This window comes from Macaca fascicularis, chromosome 19 (assembly GCF_037993035.2).
Source record: "Macaca fascicularis isolate 582-1 chromosome 19, T2T-MFA8v1.1".
In the NCBI taxonomy this organism is placed as follows: domain Eukaryota; kingdom Metazoa; phylum Chordata; class Mammalia; order Primates; family Cercopithecidae; genus Macaca; species Macaca fascicularis.
In genome coordinates, this window is record NC_088393.1 from 21,050,838 (window position 1) to 21,075,009 (window position 24,172).

Consider the following 24,172-nt stretch of genomic DNA (forward strand, 5'->3'; position numbering starts at 1 on the left):
TATTAAAGTGTTCCTTTTGTGGCTGTTGAACGTGGGAAGATGTGGATACTCAAGATTCCTATTGAGGGAAAGCTAGGGTCCTTAGGAAGGATGGAGAACATGTAATGTTGAGGTGTCACCTGTGTTCTCCATTAGTTCTATGCAGAACAGGATTAAGAAAATGCTTATTTAAACAGGATGGCTTTTATTACCCAGGAAGTTCTGGAGAAAATTATTCAGAGATACCTGCTTTCTAGGATGCTAAAGAAGGACTGCTTAAAATCATTATTAAAAATTATAGAACATGGGAGATATCTTGACCACATAAAACTGAGTTTTCTTTATGGTTAAATTCAGTCTATAATTGACTTTTTGAGGGGCAATATCTCAGCAGTGATGTTGTGTTCTGTGTGCGTCAGCACATCGTAAAATTTATTCTAGTGTTATTGATGTTAATAATTTGCTTGGTAAATGATGAGTTGATGGGTGCAGCACACCAACATGGCACAAGTATACATATGTAACAAACCTGCACGTTATGCACATATACCCTACAACTTAAAGTATAATAATAATAAATAAATTTAAAAAAAATATTTTGCTTGGTTAAACAGCTCTCTGACTTTTTTTCACTGTAGAGTTAATTGTTGTTCTCTTTATTATTAAGTATCTTTATGTTGCTAATGTGCATAAACCATCACATTTAATCTGGCACCTGCCCTTTTTTCTTAGGTTTTTTTGTTTGTTTTTTGCAAGTATCTGTCTTTGGAAAATGAAGGCTCTTTGTTTATAGGCCAGAAAAATTGGGAAAAACACAGTCTCTTTCACTTATGGAATGTTTGACAAAATAGTCTTCTTGGGTCAAAAACATTGGCATTACTAGTGACCTTGTTAGAATTTTAAAAACTCAGACTTTATTCCAGATCTTCTGGAAGAAAAAAAAATAAGCTTCATGACAGGATCTCCAGTTTATCTTACACATTTAAATTTGAGAGGTACCATCTAACTCAACATGTCTTTTTTTGTCTGAAAACATACACAACTCATTATGATGTAAATATAGCACTCAAACATGTATACATTTGTGTCCTTAATTATATTCTTTATGATCCAGAAAAGTATTACATACACTGGTGTTGTGAATATTTCTGTGTTAAAAATTATTGGATAATTTCAGTTATTCTTATAATTCAGAACCAATTCCCTTTACTCTCTCATTTCACCTTAAGTCAAATAATACATTTTGCCCATGGCCACCTGGTAAATATATGTGTGTCTCTGTGCTTGTGTTTTTCAGGAGACATTGACATTTAGGGATGTGGCCGTAGAATTCTCTCTGGAGGAGTGGGAATGCCTGAACCCTGCTCAGCAGAATTTATATAGGAATGTGATGTTAGAGAACTATAAAAACCTGGTCTTCTTGGGTGAGAATAACTTTAATACACGATTCTTAATATACTCTAAAGGTTTTATGTCTCTTTTTTTGTAGAATTTTTTTTTTTGGTAATTTATGCTTTGTATAAATGAGTTTCTGATCCCAGTTTTCAAGAAAATCTTGATGATTTGTCTGTAGAAAAGAATTTCTTCAACATGTTTCATCTTGACCTGAACTTTCCACATTCCTGAGCTGGTCTGCATCCTTCACTCTAGATTAGTGGTAATTCCAGAAATTTGGTGGCATAAAATATCATTGCCCGTATCTTAAAATCTATTTTCCACCATCAGTTTTTGATTCATGAGTACCAGGTAGTAAAATTAAGGACCTATAAATTTAAAATATTTTCTAAATAGTTAGAGATGTGTCTCATTAATTAGTAGTTTGGGATTAATTTTCTAGAATATTCTATTACATCCTTTTTACTGAGCACAGTACTAGGTTGGTAACTGGAGAATATAAGCAAGATTTATGCTATTTATTTTTAATAAAGCAGGTATTGATATCTCTAAGCAAGACCCAATCACCAGTCTGGAGCAAGAAAAAGAGCCCTGGAATATGAAGAGACATGAGATGGTGGATGAATCCCCAGGTAGGTAAGAGTGAACACAAGAGATGACACAGGTGAGAGGTACAAAGGTTAAAAAAAAAAAAAAAAAAGGCCGGGCGCGGTGGCTCAAGCCTGTAATCCCAGCACTTTGGGAGGCCGAGACGGGCGGATCACGAGGTCAGGAGATCGAGACCATCCTGGCTAACACGGTGAAACCCCGTCTCTACTAAAAAAAATACAAAAAACTAGCCGGGCGAGGTGGTGGGCGCCTGTAGTCCCAGCTACTCGGGAGGCTGAGGCAGGAGAATGGCGTGAACCCGGGAGGCGGAGCTTGCAGTGAGCTGAGATCTGGCCACTGCACTCCAGCCTGGGCGACAGAGCGAGACTCTGTCTCAAAAAAAAAAAAAAAAAAAGGGCAACCCAGTCCTTACAATGTGATTTGGGAATCTGTGTTGCAAAGCATATAGTTTCTGGGAACACTAAATATTTTCTTAAAATTTTCTCTCACTAAAGGGCATCTTCTGTTTTATGCTTTTAAATTCTCTTTCTCCTTTTCCTTGGGTGAACACACAAACATCAAATATTTGCTCATGTTTCGCTCTTGTTGCCCAGGTGGATTGCAGTGGCGTGGTCTTGACTCACTGCAACCTCTACCTCTTGGGTTTGACAATTTTCTTGCCTCAATCTCCTGGTAGCTGAGATTACAGGTGCCTGCCACCACACCCAGCTAATTGTTTTGTATTTTTAGTAGAGATATTTTAGTAGAGATTTTACCATGTTGGCCAGGCTGGTCTTGAACACCTGTCCTCAAGTGATCCACCCACCTTGGGCTCCCCAAGTGCTGGGATTACAAATGTGAGCCACTGCACCTGGCTGAAAAACTCTGTTAAATTATTTTTTAGTTCTCTTTTTGCATCCTGTCTGAAATATGTGAGAGTAGTGGTTTCTGTTCCATTACGGGTTTCTTTTTTTTTTTTTTTTTTTTTTGAGACAGAGTCTCGCTCTGTCGCCCAGGCTGGAGTGCAGTGGCGCGATCTCGGCTCACTGCAAGCTCCGCCTCCCGGGTTCACGCCATTCTCCTGCCTCAGCCTCCCGAGTAGCTGGGACTACAGGCGCCCACAACCGCGCCCGGCTAATTTTTTGTATTTTTTTAGTAGAGACGGGGTTTCACCGTGGTCTCGATCTCCTGACCTTGTGATCCACCCGCCTCGGCCTCCCAAAGTGCTGGGATTACAGGCGTGAGCCACCGCGCCCGGCCCCCATTAGGGGTTTCTTGTTAGTTTTTCTACATATTCCATCCTGTTTTTATTACTATAGTATAGTTTGACATTATAAATTATGATGTCCTGTCTCTCTGCTTTGTTATTTTTTTCTCAAGACTTCTTTGGCTATTTGAAGTTTATTGTAGTTTCTTGTAAATTTTAAAACTGTATTTCCTATTGTGAAAAAAATGCCACTGGAATTTTGATAGGAAGTTTATTGAATGTATAGATTACTTTAGATAATATGGTACTTTAACAATATTTATTCTTTCAATCCATAGACATGAATTTTTTTGTTGGTCTTGTTGAGTCAGAGTCTCAGTCACCCAGGCTGGAGTGCACTGGTACAATCTCGGCTCACTGCAACCTCCACTTTCCGAGTTCAAGTGATTCTGCTGCCTCAGCCTCCCTAATAGCTGGGATTACAGGCATGCGCCACCATGCTGTGCTAATTTTTGTATTTTTAGTAGAGACAGGGTTTCACCATGTTGTCCAGGCTGGTCTCAATCTCCTGACCTTGTGATCCACCCGCCCTGGCCTCCCAAAGTGCTGGGATTACAGGTGTGAGCCACCATGCCCGGCCAACATAAAATATATTTAAATTTATTTTTGTCTTCTCTAATTTCTTTCATTGATATCTTATATATTTCATTGTAAAGATTTTTTACCTTGGCCGGGTTGCAGTGAGCTGAGATTGCACCACTGCACTCCAGCCTGGGCGACAGAGCGAGACTTCATCTCAACAACAACAACAACAACAAAAACCCACAAAGACGGGGAGAAACCAGAGCAGAAAAGCTGAAAATTCTAAAAATCAGAGTGCCTCTTCTTCTCCAGGGGAACGCAGCTCTTCACCAGCAATGGAACGAAGTTGCCTGGAGAATGACTTTGACGAGTTGAGAGAAGAAGACTTCAGACAATCGGCAATAACAAACTTCTCTGAACTAAAGGAGGATGTTCAAACCCATCGCAAAGAAGCTAAAAACCTTGAAAAAAGATAGACGAATGGCTAACTAGAATAACAGTGTAGAGAAGTTGTTAAATGACCTGATGGAGCTGAAAACCATGGCACGAGAACTACATGATGCATGCATAAGCTTCAGTAGTTGATTTGATCAAGTGGAAGAAAGGGTATCGGTGATTGAAGATCAAATGAATGAAATGAAGTGAGAAGAGAAGTTTAGAGAAAAAAGAGTAAAAAGAAATGAACAAAGCCTCCAAGAAATATGGCACTATGTGAAAAGACCAAATCTACATCTGACTGGTGTACCTGCAAGTGATGGGGTGAATGGAACTAAGTTGGAAAACACTCTGTGGGATATTATCCAGGAGAACTTCCCCAACCTAGCAAGGCAGGCCAACATTCAAATTCAGGAAATACAAAGATAATCCTCAAGGAGAGCAACTCCAAGACACATAATTGTCTGATTCACCCAAGTTGAAATGAAGGAAAAAATGTTAAGGGCAGCCAGAGAGAAAGGTCGGGTTATTCACAAAGGGAAGCCCATCAGACTAACAGATCTCTTGGCAGAAAGAGATCCAGAAGAGAGTGGGGACCAATATTCAACATTCTTAAAAGAACTTTCAACCCAGAATTTCATATCCAGCCAAACTAAGCTTCATAAGTGAAGGAGAAATAAAATCCTTTACAGACAAGCAAATGCTGAGAGATTTTTGTCACCACCAGGCCTGCCTTACGAGAGCTCCTGAAGGAAGCACTAAACATGGAAAGGAACAACCAGTATCGGCCACTGCAAAAACTTGCCAAATTGTAAAGACCATCAATGCTAGGAAGAAACTGCATCAACTAACAAGCAAAATAACCAGCTAACATCATAATGACAGGATCAAATTCACATAACAATATTTGCCTTAAATATAAATGGGCTAAATGCTCCAATTAAAAGACACAGACTAGCAAATTGGATAAAGAGTCAAGATCCATCAGTGTGCTGTATTCAGGAGACCCATCTCACATGCAGAGACACACATAGGCACAAAATAAAGGGATGGCGGAAGATCTACCAAGCAAATGAAAAACAAAAGAAGCAGGGGTTGCAATCCTAGTCTCTAAAACAGACTTTAAACCAACAAAGATCAAGAGACAAAGAAGGCCATTACATAATGGTAAAGGGACCAATTCAATAAAAAGAGCTAACTATCTTAAATAGTTATGCACCCAATACAGGAGCACCCAGATTCATAAAGCAAGTCCTTAGAGACCTACAAAGAGACTTAGATTCCCACACAATAATAATGGAGACTTTAACACCCCACTGTCAACATTAGATTAATGAGACAGCAAGTTAACAAGGATATCCAGGAATTGCACTCAGCTCTGCACCAAGCGGACCTAATAGACATCTACAGAACTCTCCACCCCAAATGAACAGAATATACATTCTTCTCAGGACCACATCACACTTATTCCAAAATTGACCACATAGTTGGAAGAACTCCTCAGCAAATGTAAAAGAACAGAAATTATAAACTGTCTCTCAGACCGCAATGCAATCAAACTAGAACTCAGGAATAAGAAACTCACTCAAAACCGCTCAACTACGTGGAAACTGAACAACGTGCTCCTGAACGACTACTGGGTACATAACGAAATGAAGGCAGAAATAAAGATGCTCTTTGAAATCAATGAGAACAAAGACACAACATACCAGAATCTCTGGGACACATGTAAAGCAGTGTGTAGAGGAAAATTTATAGCACTAAATGCCCACAAGAGAAAGCAGGAAAGATCTAAAATTGACACCCTAACATCACAGTTAAAAGAACTAGAGAAGCAAGAGCAAACACATTCAAAAGCTAGCAGAAGGCAAGAAATAACTAAGATCAGAGCAAAACTGAAGGAGATAGAGACACAAAACACCCTTCAAAAAAATCAATGAATCCAGGAGCTGGTTTTTTGAAACGATAACAAAATCGATAGACTGCTACCAAGACTAATGTAGAAAAGAGAGAATAAACAAATAGATGCAATAAAAAATGATAAAGGGGGTATCACCACCGATCCCACAGAAATACAAACTACCATCAGAGAATACTGTAAGCACCTCTATGCAAATAAACTAGAAAACCTAGAAGAAATTGATAAATTCCTGGACACATATACCCTCCCAAGACTAAACCAGGAAGAAGTTGAATCCCTGAATAGACCAATAACAGGTTCTGAAATTGAGGCAATAATTAATAGCCTACCAACCAAAAAAAGTCCAGGACCAGATGGATTCAGACCTGAATTCTATCAGAGGTACGAAGAGGAGCTGGTACCATTCCTTCTGAAACTATTCCAATCAACAGAAAAAGAGGGAATCCTCCCTAATTCATTTTACGAGGCCAACATCATCCTAATACCAAAGCCTGGCAGAGACACAACAAAAACTGAGAATTTTAGACCAATATCCCTGATGAACATCGATGCAAAAATCCTCAACAAAATACTGGCAAACCGAATCCAGCAGCACATCCAAAAGCTCATCCACCACGATCAAGTGGGCTTCATCCCTGGGATACAAGGCTGGTTCAACATAAGCAAATCAATAAACATAATCCATCATATAAACAGAACCAAAGCCAAAAACCACATGATTATCTCAATAGATGCAGAAAAGGCCTTTGACAAAATTCAACAGCCCTTCATGCTAAAAACTCTGAATAAACTAGATATTGATGCGATGTATCTCAAAATAATAAGAGCTATTTATGACAAACTCACAGCCAATATCATACTGAATGGGCAAAAACTGGAAGCATTCCCTTTGAAAACTGGCACAAGACAGGGATGCCCTCTCTCACCACTCCTATTCAACATAGCGTTGGAAGTTCTAGCCAGGGCAATCAGGCAAGAGAAAGAACTAAAGGGTATTCAATTAGGAAAAGAGGCAGTTAAATTGTCCCTGTTTGCAGATGACATGATTGTATATTTAGAAAACCCCATTGTCTCAGCCCAAAATCTCCTTAAGCTTATAAGCAACTTCAGCAAAGTCTCAGGATACAAAATCAATGTGCAAAAATCACAAGCATTCCTATACACCAGTAACAGACAGAGAGCCAAATCATGAGTGAACTCCCATTCACAATTGTTTCAAAGAGAATAAAATACCTAGGAATCCAACTTACAAGGGATGTGAAGGACCTCTTCAAAGAGAACTACAAATCACTGCTCAATGAAATAAAAGAGGGCACAAACAAATGGAAGAAAATTCCATGCTCATGGATAGGAAGAACCAATATTGTGAAAATGGCCATACTGCCCAAAGTAATTTATAGATTCAATACCATCCCCATCAAGCTACCAATGACTTTCTTCACAGAATTGGAAAAAACTACTTTAAAGTTCATATGGAACCCAAAAAGAGCCCACATTGCCAAGACAATCCTAAGCCAGAAGAACAAAGCTGGAGGCATCACGCTACCTGATTTCAAACTATACTACCTGATTTCAAACTATACTACAAGGCTACAGTAACCAAAACAGCATGATCCTGCTACCAAAATAGAGATATAGAACAATGGAACAGAATAGAGCCCCTGGAAATAATACCACACATCTACAACCATCTGATCTTTGACAAACTTGACAAAACCAAGAAATGGGGAAAGGATTCCCTATTTAATAAATGGTGCTGGGGAAAACTGGCTAGCCATATGTAGAAAGGTGAAAATGGATCCCTTCCTTACATCTTATACAAAAATTAATTCAAGATGGATTAAAGACTTAAAATGTTAGACCTAAAACCACAAAAACCCTCGAAAACCTAGGCATTACCATTCAGGCCATAGGCATGGGCAAGGACTTCATGACAAACACCAAAAGCAATGGCAACAAAAGCCAAAACAGATAAATGGGATCTAAATAAACTAAAGAGCTTCTGCACAGCAGAAAAAACTACCATCAGAGTGAACAGGCCACCTATAGAATGGGAGAAAATTTTTGCAGTCTCCCCATTTGACAAAGGGCTAATATCCAGAATCTACAAAGAACTTAAGATTTACAAGAAAAAAATCAACCCCATCAAAAAGTGGGCAAAGGATATGAACAGACACTTCTTAAAAGAAGATGTTTATGCAGCCAATGGACACGTGAAAAGATGCTCATCATCAATGGCCATCAGAGAAATGCAAATCAAAACCACAATGAGATACCATGTCACATCGTTTAGAATGTTGATCATTAAAAAGTCAGGAAACAACAGGTGCTGGAGAGGATGTGGAGAAATAGGAATGCTTCCACACTGTTGGTGGGACTGTAAACTAGTTCAACCACTGTGGAAGACAGTGTGGCGATTCCTCGAGGATCTAGAACTAGAAATACCATTTGACCCAGCCATCCCATTACTGGGCATATACCCAAAGGATTATAAATCATGCTGCTATAAAGACACATGCACACGTATGTTTATTGCGGCACTATTCACAATAGCAAAGACTTGGAACCAACCCAAAATGTCCATCAATGATAGGCTGGGTTAAGAAAATGTGGCACATATGGCACATATACGGCATGGAATACTATGCAGCCATAAAAAAGGATGAGTTCATGTCTTTTGTAGGGACATGGATGAAGCTGCAAACCATCATTCTGAGCAAACTATCACAAGGACAGAAAACCAAACACTGCATGTTCTCACCTATAGGTGGGATTGAACAATAAGAACACTTGGTCACAGGGTGGGGAATATCACACACCAGGGCCTGTCATGGGGTGGGGGAGGGAGGAGGGATAGCATTAGGAGATATATCTAATGTAAATGACAAGTTAACGGGTGCAGCACACCAACATGGCACATGTATACATATGTAACAAACCTGCATGTTGTGCACTTGTACCCTAGAACTTAAAGTATAATAAAAGGCTGGGTGTGGTGGCTCACGCCTGTAATCCCAGCACTTTGGGAGGGCAAGGTGGGTGGATCACGAGGTCAGGAGATCGAGACCACGGTGAAACCCTGTCTCTACTAAAAATACAAAAAATTAGCTGGGTGCCATGGCGGGCGCCTGTAGTCCCAGCTACTCGGGAGCCTGAGGCCGGATAATGGTGTGAACCCAGGAGTCGGAGCTTGCAGTGAGCTGAGATCGCACCACTGCACTCCAGCCTGGGTGACAGAGTGAGACTCCGTCTCAAAAAAAAAAAAGGTATGATCTAAAAAAAAAAAGATTTTTTACCTTCTTGGTTAAATTGGTTTTGAGAAATTTATTATTTTAATACTATTATAAAATAAGATTGTTTTCTTTCTCTATTGTATCAGATAGTTTAAGTGTATGGCACCATAACTTTTATGTTAATTTTATATTTTGCTAAATTACTGACTGTATTTATTAGTTTAGACAATTTTTTTTTTTTTTTTTTTTTTTTGAGACGGAGTCTCGCTCTGTCGCCCAGGCTGGAGTGCAGTGGCCGGATCTCAGCTCACAGCAAGCTCCGCCTCCCGGGTTCACGCCATTCTCCTGCCTCAGCCTCCCGAGTAGCTGGGACTACAGGCGCCCGCCACCTCGCCCGGCTAGTTTTTTGTATTTTTTAGTAGAGACGGGGTTTCACCGTGTTAGCCAGGATGGTCTTGATCTCCTGACCTTGTGATCCGCCCGTCTCGGCCTCCCAAAGTGCTGGGATTATAGGCTTGAGCCACCGCGCCCGGCTAGTTTAGACAATTTTTTGTTGTTGTTCAAGACAGAATCTCACTGTGTCACCCAGGCTGGAGTGCAATGACGCAATCTCGGCTCACTGCAACCTCCACCTCCTGGGTTCAAATGATTCTCCTCCTTCAGCCTCCCAAGTAGCTGGGACTACAGGTGCCTGCTTCCATGCCTGGCTATTTTTTTTTTTTGTACTTTTACTAGAGACAGGGTTTCACTACGTTGGCCAGGCTGTTCTTGAACTGCTGACCTCATGATTTGCCTGCCTCAGCCCCCAAAAGTGCTGGGATTACAGGTGTGAGCCACCATGCCTGGCTTTTTACACTAATTTTAATGTACTGTTTATGTTATTTTTATATAAGATCACACGATCCACAAAATGCAACTTTTTACTTATTCTCTTCAATTCCAATGGCTTTTTCAAAATGTTTTTGACTAATTTTTGTGCCACACACTTTCAGTGCTACATTAAAGTAGAAACATTGACAATGGGCACAATGTAGTTTTATATTGGTATCTGTGAATTTGCAGGAGCAAACAGCTCCTTAGGTTTTGTAAACAGGTTTCAGGAGGTAAAGATCTTTTTCTGTTGTGTCCCTAGGGTGATGTTATGCCCTCTCGGTTTGTAGTGAAGAGGGGTTGTAGCTCGGTCATAGGACTGCTTGGTCTGCGCTAGCATCCACCTTTAGACGGTTTGTTACAAAGGGCTTGGGTAGTTGTAATTTCCGTTTTATTTCTGGACAGAGTGAATATTCTTTAAGACTTTGATCTGTAGGGCAGACACTAGGGCAGTTTCTGCAGTCAGCTCCATACATAATAGCCCTTATATCAGGATGTGAATGGATTTGCCTTTCACTGAGTACCAAGAGGATTTCCCCAGGTCACTGTGTGGATTTCTATTTAGGCAAAACTGGTCATGCACTGTGGCTGAGAGCTGGAACTGAGTCACTGAACTGCTTCAGGGACCACGGTAAAAACCAAGGTCTGTAGACCTGTCTGCATGGCTGCAAATGGGTGTCTTCCTCCAGGTCTCTGGAAGGGCAGGACCTCTCTTAGACTGTAACTGGGAGGAGTTTGGGATGGTTACAGAGTAACTTCAGAATTCTCTGTTGGACTAAGTTCGGTGGGCCATTTCTTGGTGTGTAGCCAATACCAGGGGTCCCGTAGTTTCCCACGTGAATAAGTGCCTGTCCTCTGAAAAAAAAAAAACACTTCTCAATCTTGGGCTTTAGCAGGCTGTCACATCTCTCTCCCTGGGTCTCAAAGCTCTTCTAAAGGCATTTGCTTTGGAGATGGGATCTTGTTAATCATCCAGGCTGGTCTTGAAATCCTGGCCTGCAGCAATTCTCCAACCTCAATGTACCATGTAGCAGTCATTACAGATGTGAGCCTTGATGCCTGACTGTCTCATAAAGGCATTTTTTGTCAGGGATGACTGAAAATTTTTTTTGCTGTGGTGAGGATAATCAAATACAGCACCTTTTATTTTTTCATGTCACTGATGTTACTCTTTCCATACATTTTTACTTTCTATTTTCCATTTCAAACTTGTCTGTAATTTTAGATTTCACCATGTTGGCCAGGCTGGTCTTGAACTCCTGACCTCAGGTGATCTACCTGACTCGGCCTCCCAAAGTGCTGGGATTACAGTCAGGAGGTAAGTGCCTGGCCTCATTTTTATTTTTATATGTTTCTCTGCAAATCATTAATTTTGCTTTCCTTTTCAAATTTAGGACAATATGCTAGAATGTACATGTTATGCCTGAAGTAAATTAGATAATTGGTAGGCACTCCATATTACTAGAATGGTTACTTAAGTTTGCTGCAGGTAAAAAGGATTTACAGGATTTTCAACCACTTTCTTCAGCATATATCTAAATGATAACATAATTTTCTAAATATTTGTTTTACATATCAGAGGCTCTAACTCTAGTTTGAAAAATATAAGTTTTAATTTAGCAGTGTAATGCTATTCTTTGCTTCTGAAATTGGATTATAGCAGTTTCATTTTGTGTAAGAATAGCATATATTTAAAACATAAAAATTATCACTTTTTTTACATGCTTATTTATTAAAAGTTTCTCAGTATATTCTATTTATAATTATACTGCATATTCTGTGAAATTTTACTGCCACATAGTGCATGCCAATTATTCGAAATACATGCCTTCCATGAGTACACAGTCAAATATTGTAGTGATCCAGACAATTCTTTTTTAATAGCATATTAATATTGCATACCAGATTTTATGAGTAAACATGTCTGTTACTGTTGTGCAGTTTTCGTATTAGTGTTTTTCAGTGTAGGTTTCTTAATATTAGCTTATTTTGTTTTTTAGTTTTTCTTATATAATTTTAGCCAATCTGCAAGTCTGTTTGTATACTTTAAGTCAATGTGATGTTTAAGAGATAAATCAGCCATGTGTCTGTCACTATCAGATTATATATGTGTGTGTTTATCTATAAATATGACCCCAATATTGGTTATGGCTTATCTTGTATATATTTTCGTAGCTGATTTTCAGTGGCTATTTTGTCTAAGTGAGTAGACATGGAAATATTTTCATTATGTCTTATTTTCTCCCTGTGTCTAATGATGAATATATATTTCCTTTGTGTGAGAGAAACACTTTTGTGATTTGAAGGTAATTTTTGAGAAGATTTATAATTCAGTATTTTTTCCGTTTTTCCTTTAGAAAAATTAATTGTTGTAAAAACACATAACAGGCCTGGCGTGGTGGCTCACGCCTGTAATCCCAGCACTTTGGGAGGCTGAGGCGGGCAGATCACTTGAGATCAGGAGTTCCAGACCAGCCTGGCCAACATGATGAAACCCTCTCTCTACTAAAAATACAAAAATTATCTGGACATGGTGGCCTACATCTGTAATTTGAGCTACACAGGAAACTGAGGCAGGAGAGTCACTTAAACCCACGAAGCAGAGGTTGCAATGAGCCAAGATCATGCCACTGCACTCCAGCCTGGGTGACAGAGCGAGATTTCGTCTCAAAAAAAGAGAAGAAAAAACAGTAAAAACACATAACATAAAATTTAGCATCTTAAACCTATTTAAGTGCGCATTTCAGGGCCAGACATGGTGGTGGCCCACATCTGTAATCCCTGGATTTTGGGAAGCTAAGACAGGAGTATTATTTGAGCCGAAAAGTTTGAGACCAACCTAGGCAGCATCCAGAGATTCCCTCTCTACAAAAATTGTAAAAAATATCCAGGCATGGTGGTGTGTACCTGTGGTCCCAGCTGTTTGGGAGATTGAGGGGAGGATTACTTGACTCTAGGAGTTTGAGGCTGAAGTGAGGCATAATTGTGCCACTGCACTTCAGCTTGAGTGACAGAGTGAGACCCTGTGTCAAAAAGAAGCTGTAAATTTCAGTCATGTTAAATATATTCACATTGTTATGCAAAAGTAGAAATTTTACATCTTGTAAACTAAAACTCAGTATCCATTTAAGTAACAAGAACCCATTTTACCCTCTCCTCAGCCCTTGACAAACAGCCTTCCACTTTCTGTTTAAAGTGTGACTACTTAAGATATCTCATATACATAGTGGAATCATATAGTTTTCATCATTTTGTTTTGGGCTTATTTCACGTGACATAATATTTTCAAAGTTTATCTTAAAATGTGACAAGATTTCTTTGATAATATTTGATTTAATTATAATATTTGATAATCTTTGATTTCTGTGATAATATTCCACTGAATGTATATGTTACATTTTTGATGTGTTTATAAATTAAGAGACACCTGGGTTGCTTCTGCCTTTTGGCTTTTGTGAATACGGGTACAATAAACATGGATGTTCAAATATGTCCCAGGTCCTGTGTTGGATATTTTGGAAATATATTCATAAGTGGGATTGCTCTATTTGATGATAATTCTATTTTTAATTATTTAAGAAGCATTTATAACATTTTAAAATAATGGCTGCATCCTTGTTTTCTACCAACAATCAACACAGGTTTTATTTTCATTGCATCATCAACAGATTTGGTGTTTTAAAAAAATGTAGAGTGGCCATTGTAATGAGTGTGAGGCAATTTTGTTTTTTCATTTTATTGATTGGTTGATTGATTGTGATAGAGTCTCACTGTTGTCACCCAGGCTGGAGTACAGTGGCACAGTGGCTCACTGCAACCTCCGCCTCCTGGATTCCAGCAATTCTCCTGCCTCAGCCTCCTGAGTAGCTGAGATTACAGGCGTCCACCATCATGCCTGGCTAATTTTTGTATTTTTAGTAGAAACGGCGTTTTCACCATGTTGGCCAGGCTGGTCTTGAACTCCTGACCTCAGGTGATCCACCTGACTTGGTCTCCCAAAGTACTGGGATTACAGTCGTGAGGCAAGCACTTGGCCTCATTTTTATTTGTATGTGTTTCTCTGCAAATCATTAATTTTGCTTTTCTTTTCAAATTTCTTTTTCCCATTTGGGTATATTTTTTGATGAAAATTATTTTTTCATTTCTTCTTTTTTCTTTTTTTTGAGACGAAGTCTTACTCTGTCGCCCAGACTGGAGTGCAGTGGCGTAATCTCTGCTCACTGCAAACTCTGCCTCCTGGGTTTAAGCGATTCTCCTGCCTCAGCCTACCTCAGCTTGCCTTAGCCTCCCGTGTAGCTGGATTATAGGTGCCTACCACCTCGCCTGGCTGAATTTTGTATTTTTAGTAGAGAGAGGGTTTCACCATCTTGGTCAGGCCGGTCTCGAACTCCTGACCTCGTGATCTACCCACCTCGGCCTTTCAAAGTGCTGGCATTACCTGAGTGAGCTACCATGCCCGGCCTTACTTTTTCATTTCTAAATCAAGTTATTCAACTTTATTGTTCAGTTTTAAGAGTTGTTCATATATTCTGAATATTAACTATCACTTGTAATTTCCATATATTTTCACCCATTTCCTAGAAGACATTTTCAGTCTATTGAATTTTTTTTTAATGTGCAGAAATTCTGAAGTATAGTGTAGTTAAATGTTTCTGTTCTTTCCTTTGTTGCATATGCATTTAATGTCGTATCTTAGGAAATGATGCCAAGACCCACGTCAAGTTTTTTTTTTCTAAGAGATTGGCTAGTTTTTTGTTTTTTCTGTTTATGTCTAAGCATTTTATTTGAAATACTTTTTGACCAGGCACAGTGACTCACGCCTATAATCCCAGTACTTTGGGAGACTGAGGCAGGTGAATCACTTGAGGTCAGGAGTTGGAGACCAGCCTGGCCAATATGGGGAAACCCTATCTCTACTAAAAATAGAAATATTAGCCCAGCGTTCTAGTGTGCACCTGTAGTCCCAGCTACTCAGGAGGCTGAGGCATGAGAATTGTTTGAACCTGGAAGGTGGAAGTTGCAATGAGCCGAGATCATGCCACTGCACTCCAGCCTTGGTGACAGAATGAGACTCCTACTCAAAAAAAAAAAAATAGGGTGGGCGCAGTGGCACACGCCTGTAATCCCAGCTTGTTGGGAGGCCAAGGTGGGCAGGTCACATGAGGGTCAGGAGGTCAAGACCAGGGTGGCCAATATACAGTGAAACCCCCTCTCTACTAAAAAATACAAAACTTAGCCGGACGTGGTGGCACGTGCCTGTAGTTCCACCTACTTGGGAAGCTGAGACAGGAGAATCACTTGAATCTGGGAGGTGAAGATTTCAGTGAGCCGAGATCGCGCCACTACACTCCAGCCTGGGCAATAGAGTGAGACTCCATTGCTCAAAAAATCAATCAAGTCAAATAGGGCCGGGCACGGTGGCTCACATTTGTAATCCCAGCACTTTGGGAGGCCGAGGCGGGTAGATCACGAGGTCAGGAGTTCGAGACCAGTCTGACCAACATGGTAAGACCCCGTGTCTATTGAAAATGCAAAAATTAGCTGGGCATGGTGGCAGGCGCCTGTAATCCCAGCTACTCAGGAGGCTGAGTCAGGAGAATCACTTGAACCTGGGAGGCGGAGGTTGCAGTGAGCCGAGATCACTCCACTGCACTTCAGCCTGGGTGACAGAGCAAGACTCCGTCTCAAAAAAAAAACCAGCAAATAAAATATTTTTTATATATGGTTCAAGGAAATGATTCAACTTTATTTTATCAGTGTTACCCAGTTTATGGCATTATTTTTTGAAAAGATTATCTCTTCTCTGTTGTGTGCTCATGGTAACTTTGTGGAAGATCATGTAATCACATACAGAAGGCTTCATTTCTGGGGTCTCCACTATTTTTTTCATCTGTTTATCTGCCTTTGTGTCAGTACCATACTGTTTTTGTTATTTTAGTTTTTGTGTTTTTTTTTTTTTTTTTTTTTTTTGACGCGGAGTCTTGCTCTGTGCCCCAGGCTGGAGTGCAGTGGCGCGATCTCGGCTCACTGTAAGCTCCGCTCCCCCGGGTTCACGCCATTCTCCTGCCTCAGCCTCCGGAGTAGCTGGGACTACAGGCGCCCGCCACCTCGCCCGGCTAATTTTCTTGTATTTTTAGTAGAGACGGGGTTTCACCGTGTTAGCCAGGATGGTCTCGATCTCCTGACCTCATGATCCGCCTGTCTCGGCCTCCCAAAGTGCTGGGATTACAGGCTTGAGCCACCGCGCCCGGCCAGTTTTTGTGTTTTTTTTGAGACGGAGTCTAGCTCTGTCACCAGGCTGGAGTGCAGTCGTGTGAGCTCAGCTAACTGCACCTCTGCCTCCTGGGTTCAAGTGCTTATCCTGCCTTGGGCTCCTAAGTGGCTGGGATTACAGGCATGCACTGCCATGCCCAGCTAATTTTTGTATTCTTAGTAGAGATGGGATTTCACCACGTTGGCCAGGATGGTCTTGATCTCCTGACCTCGTGATCCACCCACCTCAGCCTCCCAAAGTGCTGGGCTTACAGGCATGAGCCACCGCACCTGGCCTATTTTAGCTTTTAATATGTTTTAAAATTTGGAAGTATAATGCCGCTTTGTTCTTTTTCCTGGGTGTTTGGCTGGTTATAGTTCATAATCAAATTTTTAAATTTTAGACAAGATTTCTTTTTTTTTTTTTTGAGACGTAGTTTCGCTCTTGTTGCCCAGGCTGGAGTGTAATGGCGCTGTCTTGGCTCACTACAACCTCTGCCTCCTGGGTTCAAGCAATTCTCCTGCCTCAGCCTCCCGAGTAGCTGGGATTACAGGCATGTGCCACCATGCCTGGCTAGTTTTGTATGTTTAGTAGAGACTGGGTTTCTCCATGTTGGTCAGGCTGGTCTCGAACTCCCGACCTCAGGTGATCTGCCCACTTCAGCCTCCCAAAATGCTGGAATTACAGGTGTAAGCCACTGTGCCTGGCCATACACAAGATTTCTGTAATGAAACTGTACTACTGGAATTTTTAAAGAGTTTATATTGAATTTGTTTACTACTGTAGTTTGTATTGGCATCTTAACAAAATTAATTTTATTGACCATTGAACAAAAGTATGTTGAAGAATGTCTTTTATTTTTATTTTTAATTTTTTTAGAGACAGGATTTTCCTATGTTATCCATGCTAGTTTTGAACCTCTGAGCTCAAGCAATCTTCGTGCCCAGCCTTCCTAAATGCTAGTATTGGAGGCATGAGCCACTGCACTCAACCCATGTGTTTTATTTTTAGATATTCTTGGATTTGCCAGTTTTACTTTTGCTTTAGATTTCTAGTTTTATTCAGGTTTGATCAGAAAACACACAGTGTATGATTTTGGTCTTCTTATTTATTGTTGTTTTGAGACAGGATCATATTTGTCACCCATGCTAGAGTACACTGACATAAATTTGACTCACTGCAACCTCAGCCTCCTTGTCTGAAGTGATCTTTCCACCTCAGCCTCCTGTATAGCTGAGACTACAGACTTGCACTACCATGCCTCACTAATTTTTGATTATTTGTAGTAACGGGTCTCACTAGACAGGGTCTCACTATGTTAGTCAGGCTGGTGTCAATCTTCTGATCCCAAGTGATCCTTCCATCTTCATCTTCCAAATTGTTGGGATTGTAGGTACCAACCACACATCCAGCTGGTATTTAATAAGACTTGTTATGTGTCTTAACAGAATACATCAGGTGCAAATAAGAACATTGTGTTGCTTCTTGCTTTTAACTGAAAAGTTTTATACCTATCTGTTAAGCCTAGTTGGTCTATGGTATGGTTTGGATGTCTATGTCCTGCAAACCTCATTCTGCAATGTAATCCTCAATGTTAGATGTGAAACCTGGTGGGAGGTGTTTGGGTCATGGGGACAAATTCTTCATGAATGCCTTCATACCATCCTGGTCATGAGAAAGCTTTCACTCCATTAATTCAAATGAGAGCTGGTTCATTTAAAGAAACTGACTCCTTTACCTCACGCTTGACATCTCTTACCATGTGATATGTCCAGTTACTCTTTGTCTTCTACCATGATTGTAAGTTTCCTGGGACCCTCACTGAAAGCAGATGCTGTTACACCCTGCTTGTACGGTCTGCTGAACTATGAGCTAAATAAACCTTCTTTCTTTATAAGTTATACACTCAGGTATTCCTCTTTTTGCAAAATAGCTAATAACAGTCTATAATGTCTGCTTTCTGATTTCTTATTGATCTTTTATCTGAATTTTCTGCTTATTATTGCAAATGACGTCTTGATCTCTACAATTGTGTTGCTATGTATTTCTTGCTTCACCTTTGCCAAAATTTGCTTTATATATTTTGGAACCCTCATGTTATATATACGTACACATATACATAGATATGATAGTTATAGCTTCCTGGTAAATTGACCCATCTGACCATTATATAATATCGTGTTTGTCCTATGCTAGTACTTTACTTAAAACATATTATATCCAATATAATAATTACCACCTCACCCAATTGTGGTTACTACTTGCATGGAATACAGACTTTTTCCATTGGGATACTTTCAACCTATTTGACTCAATGCTAAATCGAGTCTCTTATAGACAGCAAATTGTATGCTTTTTAACTTAAGCCACTAAGCCATCTTAATTTTTTTTTTTTATAAATTTATTTAATTTTGAGATAAAGTCTCACTCTGTCAACCAGGCTGGTTTGCAGTGGCATGATCACGACTCACTGCAGCCTCAACTTCCAAACTCAGATGATCTCATTTCAGCTTCTTGAGTCGCTGGGTTGCAAATATTTGCCATCCCAAGCCCAGATAGTTTTTTGTACCTTTTTCTGTAGAGACACTTTTTTGCCCTGTTGTCTAGGTTGGTCTCAAACTCCTGAGTTAAAGTGATCAGATTCCTCAGCCTCCAAAAGTTCTGAGATTATATTTTTTAAATAAGTAGTTTAATTAATTTATATTTAAAATGACTACTTAAAGATATAAAGTTACTATTACCAGTTTCATTTTTTAAAAATTTAATTTAATGGGCCGGGCACGGTGGCTCACGCCTGTAATCCCAGCACTTTGGGAGGCCGAGACGGGCAGATCACAAGGTCAGGAGATCGAGACCATCCTGGCTAACACAGTGAAACCCCGTCTCTACTAAAAAATACAAAAATTTAGCCAGGCGTGGTAGCGGGCGCCTGTAGTCCTAGCTACTGGGGAGGCTGAGGCAGGAGAATGGCATGAACTCAGGAGGCGGAGCTTGCAGTGAGCCGAGATCACGCCACTGCACTCCAGCCTGGGTGACAGAACGAGACTCCATCTCAAAATAAATAAATAAAATAAAATTTAATTTAATGTAATTTTATTTCAGGATACATGTGCTGGATGTGCAGGTTTGTTACATAAGTAAACGTGTGTCGTGTTGGTTTGCTGCACCTATTAGCCCCTCACCTCAGTGATAAGCCCTGCCTACATTAGCTATTTATCCTGATGCTCTCCCATCCCTGCAACAGACTCCAGTGTGTGTTGTTTCCCTCCATGTGTCCATGTATTCTTACTGTTTAGCTTCCACTTAATAAGTGAGAACATGTGGTGTTTGGTTTTCTGTTCATGTGTTAATTTGCTGAAAATAATGGCTTCCAGCTCCATCTCTGTCTTTGCAAAGTACATGATCTTGTTCCTTTTTATGGCTGCGTAGTAGTCTGTGGTGCATATGTACCACATCTTCTTTATCCAGTCTGTTACAGATGGGCATTTGGGTTGATGCCATGTCTTTGCTATTGTGAATTGTGCTGCAATGAAGTTACACATCCATGTATCTTTATAATAGAATGATTTATATTCCTTTGGTATATACTCAGTATAATGGAATTGTTGGGTCCAATAGTATATCTGGTTCTGGGTCTTTGAGGAATTGCCATACTGGCTTTCACAATAGTTGAACTAATTTACATTCCCACCGAAAGTGTAAAACCATTTCTATTTTTCCATAGCCTCACCAACATCTGTTGTTTCTTGACTTTTTAGTAATCACCATTCTGACTGGCGTGAAATGGTATCTCACTGTAGTTTTGATTTGCATTTCTTTAATGAGCACTTAGCTTTTTTTCACGTTTGTTGGCCACATAAATGTCTTCTTTTGAGAAGCGTTTCTTCTTGTTTTTTGCTCACTTTTAAATGAGGTTTTTTGTTTTATTCTTGTAAATTTTTTTAAGTTCTTTGTAGACTCTGGATATTAATCTTTGTCAGATGGAGAGATTGCAAAAATGTTCTCCCATTCTGTAGACTGTTCACTCTGATGATAATTTCTTTTGCTGTGCAGAAACTCTTTAATTGATACCATTTGTCAATGTTTGCTTTTGTTGCAATTGCTTTTGACACTTTCATCATGAAATCTTTGCCCACGCCTATGTCCTGAATGGTATTACCTAAATTTTATTTTAGGGTTCTTGTAGTTTTGGGTTTCAAATTTAAGTCTTCAATTCATCTTGAGTTAGTTTTTGTATAAGTGTAAGAAAGGGGGTCCAGTTTCAATTTTCTGTCTATGGCTGGCTAGTTCTCCCAGCACCATTTATTAAAAGGGAATCCTGTTCTCATTTCTTGTTTTTGTCAGGTTTTTCAAAGATCGGATGGTTGTAGATATGCAGTCTTACTTCTGAGTTCTCTACTCTGTTCCATTGGTCTACGTGTCTGTTTTTATTGTTAGTTTGTTTTTTGAGACGGAGTCTCGCTCTGTCACCCAGGCTGGAGTGCAGTGGTGTGATCTCAGCTCACTGCAAGCTCCGCCTCCTGGGTTCATGCCATTCTCCTGCCTCAGCCTCCCGAGTAGCTGGGACTACAGGCACCCGCCACCATACCCGGCTAATTTTTTGTATTTTCTTTAGTAGAGACGGGTTTCACCATGTTAGCCAGGATGGTCTCGATCTCCTGACCTCATGATCTGCCTTCAGGGTTCAAGCGATTCTCCTGCCTCAGCCTCCCAAGTAGCTGGGACTACAGGTGCCCGCCACCTCGCCTGGCTAGTTTTTTGTATTTTTTAGTAGAGACGGGGTTTCACCGTGTTAGCCAGGATGGTCTCGATCTCCTGACCACGTGATTCACCTGCCTCGGCCTCCCAAAGTGCTGGGATTACAGGCATGAGCCACTGCACCCAGCCTATGTGTCTGTTTTTATACCAGTACCAGGCAGCTTTGGTTACTATAGCCTTGTAGCATAGTTTGAAGTTGGATATCATGATGCCTCCAGCTTTGTTCTTTTTGCTTAGGATTCTCTTGGCTATGAGGGGTCTTTCGGGGTTTCATATGAATTTTAAAGTAGTTTTTTTTCCAATTCTGTGAAGAATGTCAGTGGTAGTTTAGTCAGAATAGCATGGAATCTATAAATTACTTCAAGCAGTATGGCCATTTTTACAATATTGATTCTGTCTTTTTCATTTGTTTGTGTCCTCTCTGGTTTTCTTGTGCAGTGGTTTGTAGTTCTCCTTGAAGAGGTATATCACTTCCCTTGTTAGCTGTATTCCTTTATTCTCTTCGTAGCAATTGTGAATGGGAGTTTATTCATGATTTGGCTCTCTGCTTGTTTATTGTTGGTGTATTGAAATGCTTGTGATTTTTGCCTATTGATTTTGTATCCTGAGGCTTTTCTGAAGTTGCTTATTAGGTGAAGAAGATTTTGGGAAGAGACAATGGGGCTTTCTAGATCCAGGATCGTGTCGTCTGCAAACATGTCATCTGCAAGCTTCTGCAGACAGAAGTTTGACTTCCTGTTTGAATACCGCTTATTTATTTCTCTTGCCTGATTTCCCTGGCCAGAACTTCCAATACTATGTTAAATAGGAGTGGTGAGAGAGCATCCTTGTCTAGTGCTAGTTTTCAAGGGGAATGCTTCCAGTTTTTGCTCTTTTAGTGTGATATTGGCTGTGGGTTTGTCATAGAGAGTTCATATTATTTTGAGGTATGTTCCATGAATACCTAGTTTATTGAGAGTTTTTAACATGAAGGGATGTTGAATTTGATCGAAGGCTTTTTCTGCGTCTATTGAGATAATCATGTGGTTTTTGTCTTTAAATCTGTTTATGTGATGAATTATGTTTATCGATTTTTGTATGTTGAACCAGTCTTGCATCCTGGGAATAAAGCTGACTTGATTGTGGTGGATAAGCTTTTTGATATGTTGCTGGATTCAGTTGCAAGTATTTTATTGAGAATTTTTGTACTGATGTTTATCAGGGATATTGGCTTGAAGGCTTTTTTGTTTGTTTTCTTCTGTTTTTTTGTTGTATATCTGCCAGGTCTTGATATCAGGATGATGCTGGTCTCATAGAATGAGTTAAGGAGAGGCCCCTCCTATTCTGTCATTTGGAATAGTTTCAGAAGAAATGGTACCAGATCTTCTTTGTACCTCTGGTAGAATTCAGCTATAAATTCATCCGGTCCTGGACTTTTTATGGTTGGTAGGCTATTAACTATTTGTTACCGCCTGTATTTCAGAACTTGTTATTGGTCTTTTCAGGGATTCAATTTCTTCCTGTTCAGACTTGAAAGGATGGATGTGTCCAGGAATTTATCCATTTCTTCTAGGTTTTCCAGTTTTTGTGCATAGAGGTGTTTGTAGTACTTTCCAAAGGTTGTTTTTATTTCTATGGGGTCAATGGTGATATCCCTTTTATCATTTTTTATTGTCTATTTCATTCATCTCTATTTTCTTTATTAGTCTAGCTAGCATCTATTTTATTAATTTTGTCAAAATAACATCTGGATTCATTGATTTTTTTTTTTTTTTTTTTGAAGGGTTTTTTTGTGTCTCTGTGTCCTTCATATCCAGTCTGAATCTGGTTATTTCTTATCTTCTGCTAGCTTTAAGGTTTGTTTGCTCTTGGTTTTCTCGTTCCTTTAGTTGTGATGTTAGGGTGTCCATTTGAGGTCTTTCTGGCTTTTTCATTTGGGTATTTAGTGTTATAAATTTCCCCATTAACACTGCTTTAGCTGTGTGCCAGAGATTCTGGTACATTGTCTATTCATTCTCATTGGTTTTAAATAATTTTTTGATTTCTGATTTTTTTTTTTTTTTTTTTTTGAGACAGAGTTCTTCTCTTGTCACCCAGGCTGGAGTGCAGTGGCACGATCTCGGCTCACTGCAACCTCTGCCACCCAGGTTCAAGTGAGTCTCCTGCCTCAGCCTCCCGAGTAGCTGGGATTACAGGCACCCACCACCACGCCCGGCTAATATTTTGTATTTTTAGCAGAGATGGTATGTTTCACCATGTTTGCCAGGCTGGTCTCGAATCCTGACCTCTAGTGATCCACCCACCTTGGCCTCTAACTGAGACCATCCTGGCCAACATGGTGAAACCCCATCTCTACTAAAAATACAAAAAATTAGCCGGGTGTGGTGACGCGTGCCTGTAGTTTCAGCTACTTGGGTGGCTGAGGCAGGAGAATCACTTGAAGCCAGGAGGCAGAGGTTGCAGCGAGCCAAGATTGCACTACTGCACTCCAGCCTGGCGACAGAGCCAGACTCTGTTTCAAAAAAAAAGTGCTGGGATTACTGAGCCATCACATGCCTGGTGAGTTTCTTACTCTTTAGTTTTAATTTGATTTCATTGCAGTCTGAGAGAATGTTAAGATATCAGTTCTTTTGCATTTGCTGAGAAGTGTTTCACTTCCAATTATGTTATCAATTTTTTTCTTTTCTTTCTTGTTTTTTTTTTGTCTTGAGAGTCTCGCTCTGTTGCCCAGGCTGGAGTGCGATAGCACGATCTCAGCTCACTGCAACCTCCACCTCCCGGGTTCAAGCCATTCTCCTGTCTCAGCCTCTTGAGTAGCTGGGATTACAGGCGCATGCTGCCACGCCTGGCTAATTTTTTGTATTTTTAGTAGAGATGGGGTTTCACCATGTTCCCCAGGCTGGACTTGAACTCCTGAGCTCAGGCAATCCACCCACCTTGGCCTCCGAAAGTGCTAGGATTACAAGGTGAGC

At 40.1% G+C, this 24,172-nt stretch overlaps 1 protein-coding gene across 27 annotated transcripts in view; it reads left to right on the forward strand.

Annotated features, from left to right (window-relative positions):
* LOC102134430 (zinc finger protein 431-like) overlaps positions 1-24,172 on the forward strand; it is a 53,769-nt gene that overhangs the window by 16,020 nt on the left and 13,577 nt on the right. For 5 of the 27 annotated variants that reach the window (XM_065536207.2, XM_065536200.2, XM_065536203.2 and 2 more), the window contains 3 exons: positions 1,277-1,403; positions 1,908-2,006; positions 10,776-10,853. In XM_065536207.2, the coding sequence (XP_065392279.1) occupies positions 1,370-1,403; positions 1,908-2,006; positions 10,776-10,853 (211 nt within the window). In that variant the 5' untranslated portion in view covers positions 1,277-1,369. Of the gene's footprint in view, positions 1-1,276; positions 1,404-1,907; positions 2,007-4,063; positions 6,194-10,775; positions 10,854-11,435; positions 11,529-24,069; positions 24,167-24,172 lie in introns of those variants that run through there. The other 22 variants (XR_012428637.1, XR_012428635.1, XM_074026593.1 and 19 more) reach the window with 10 other exon arrangements.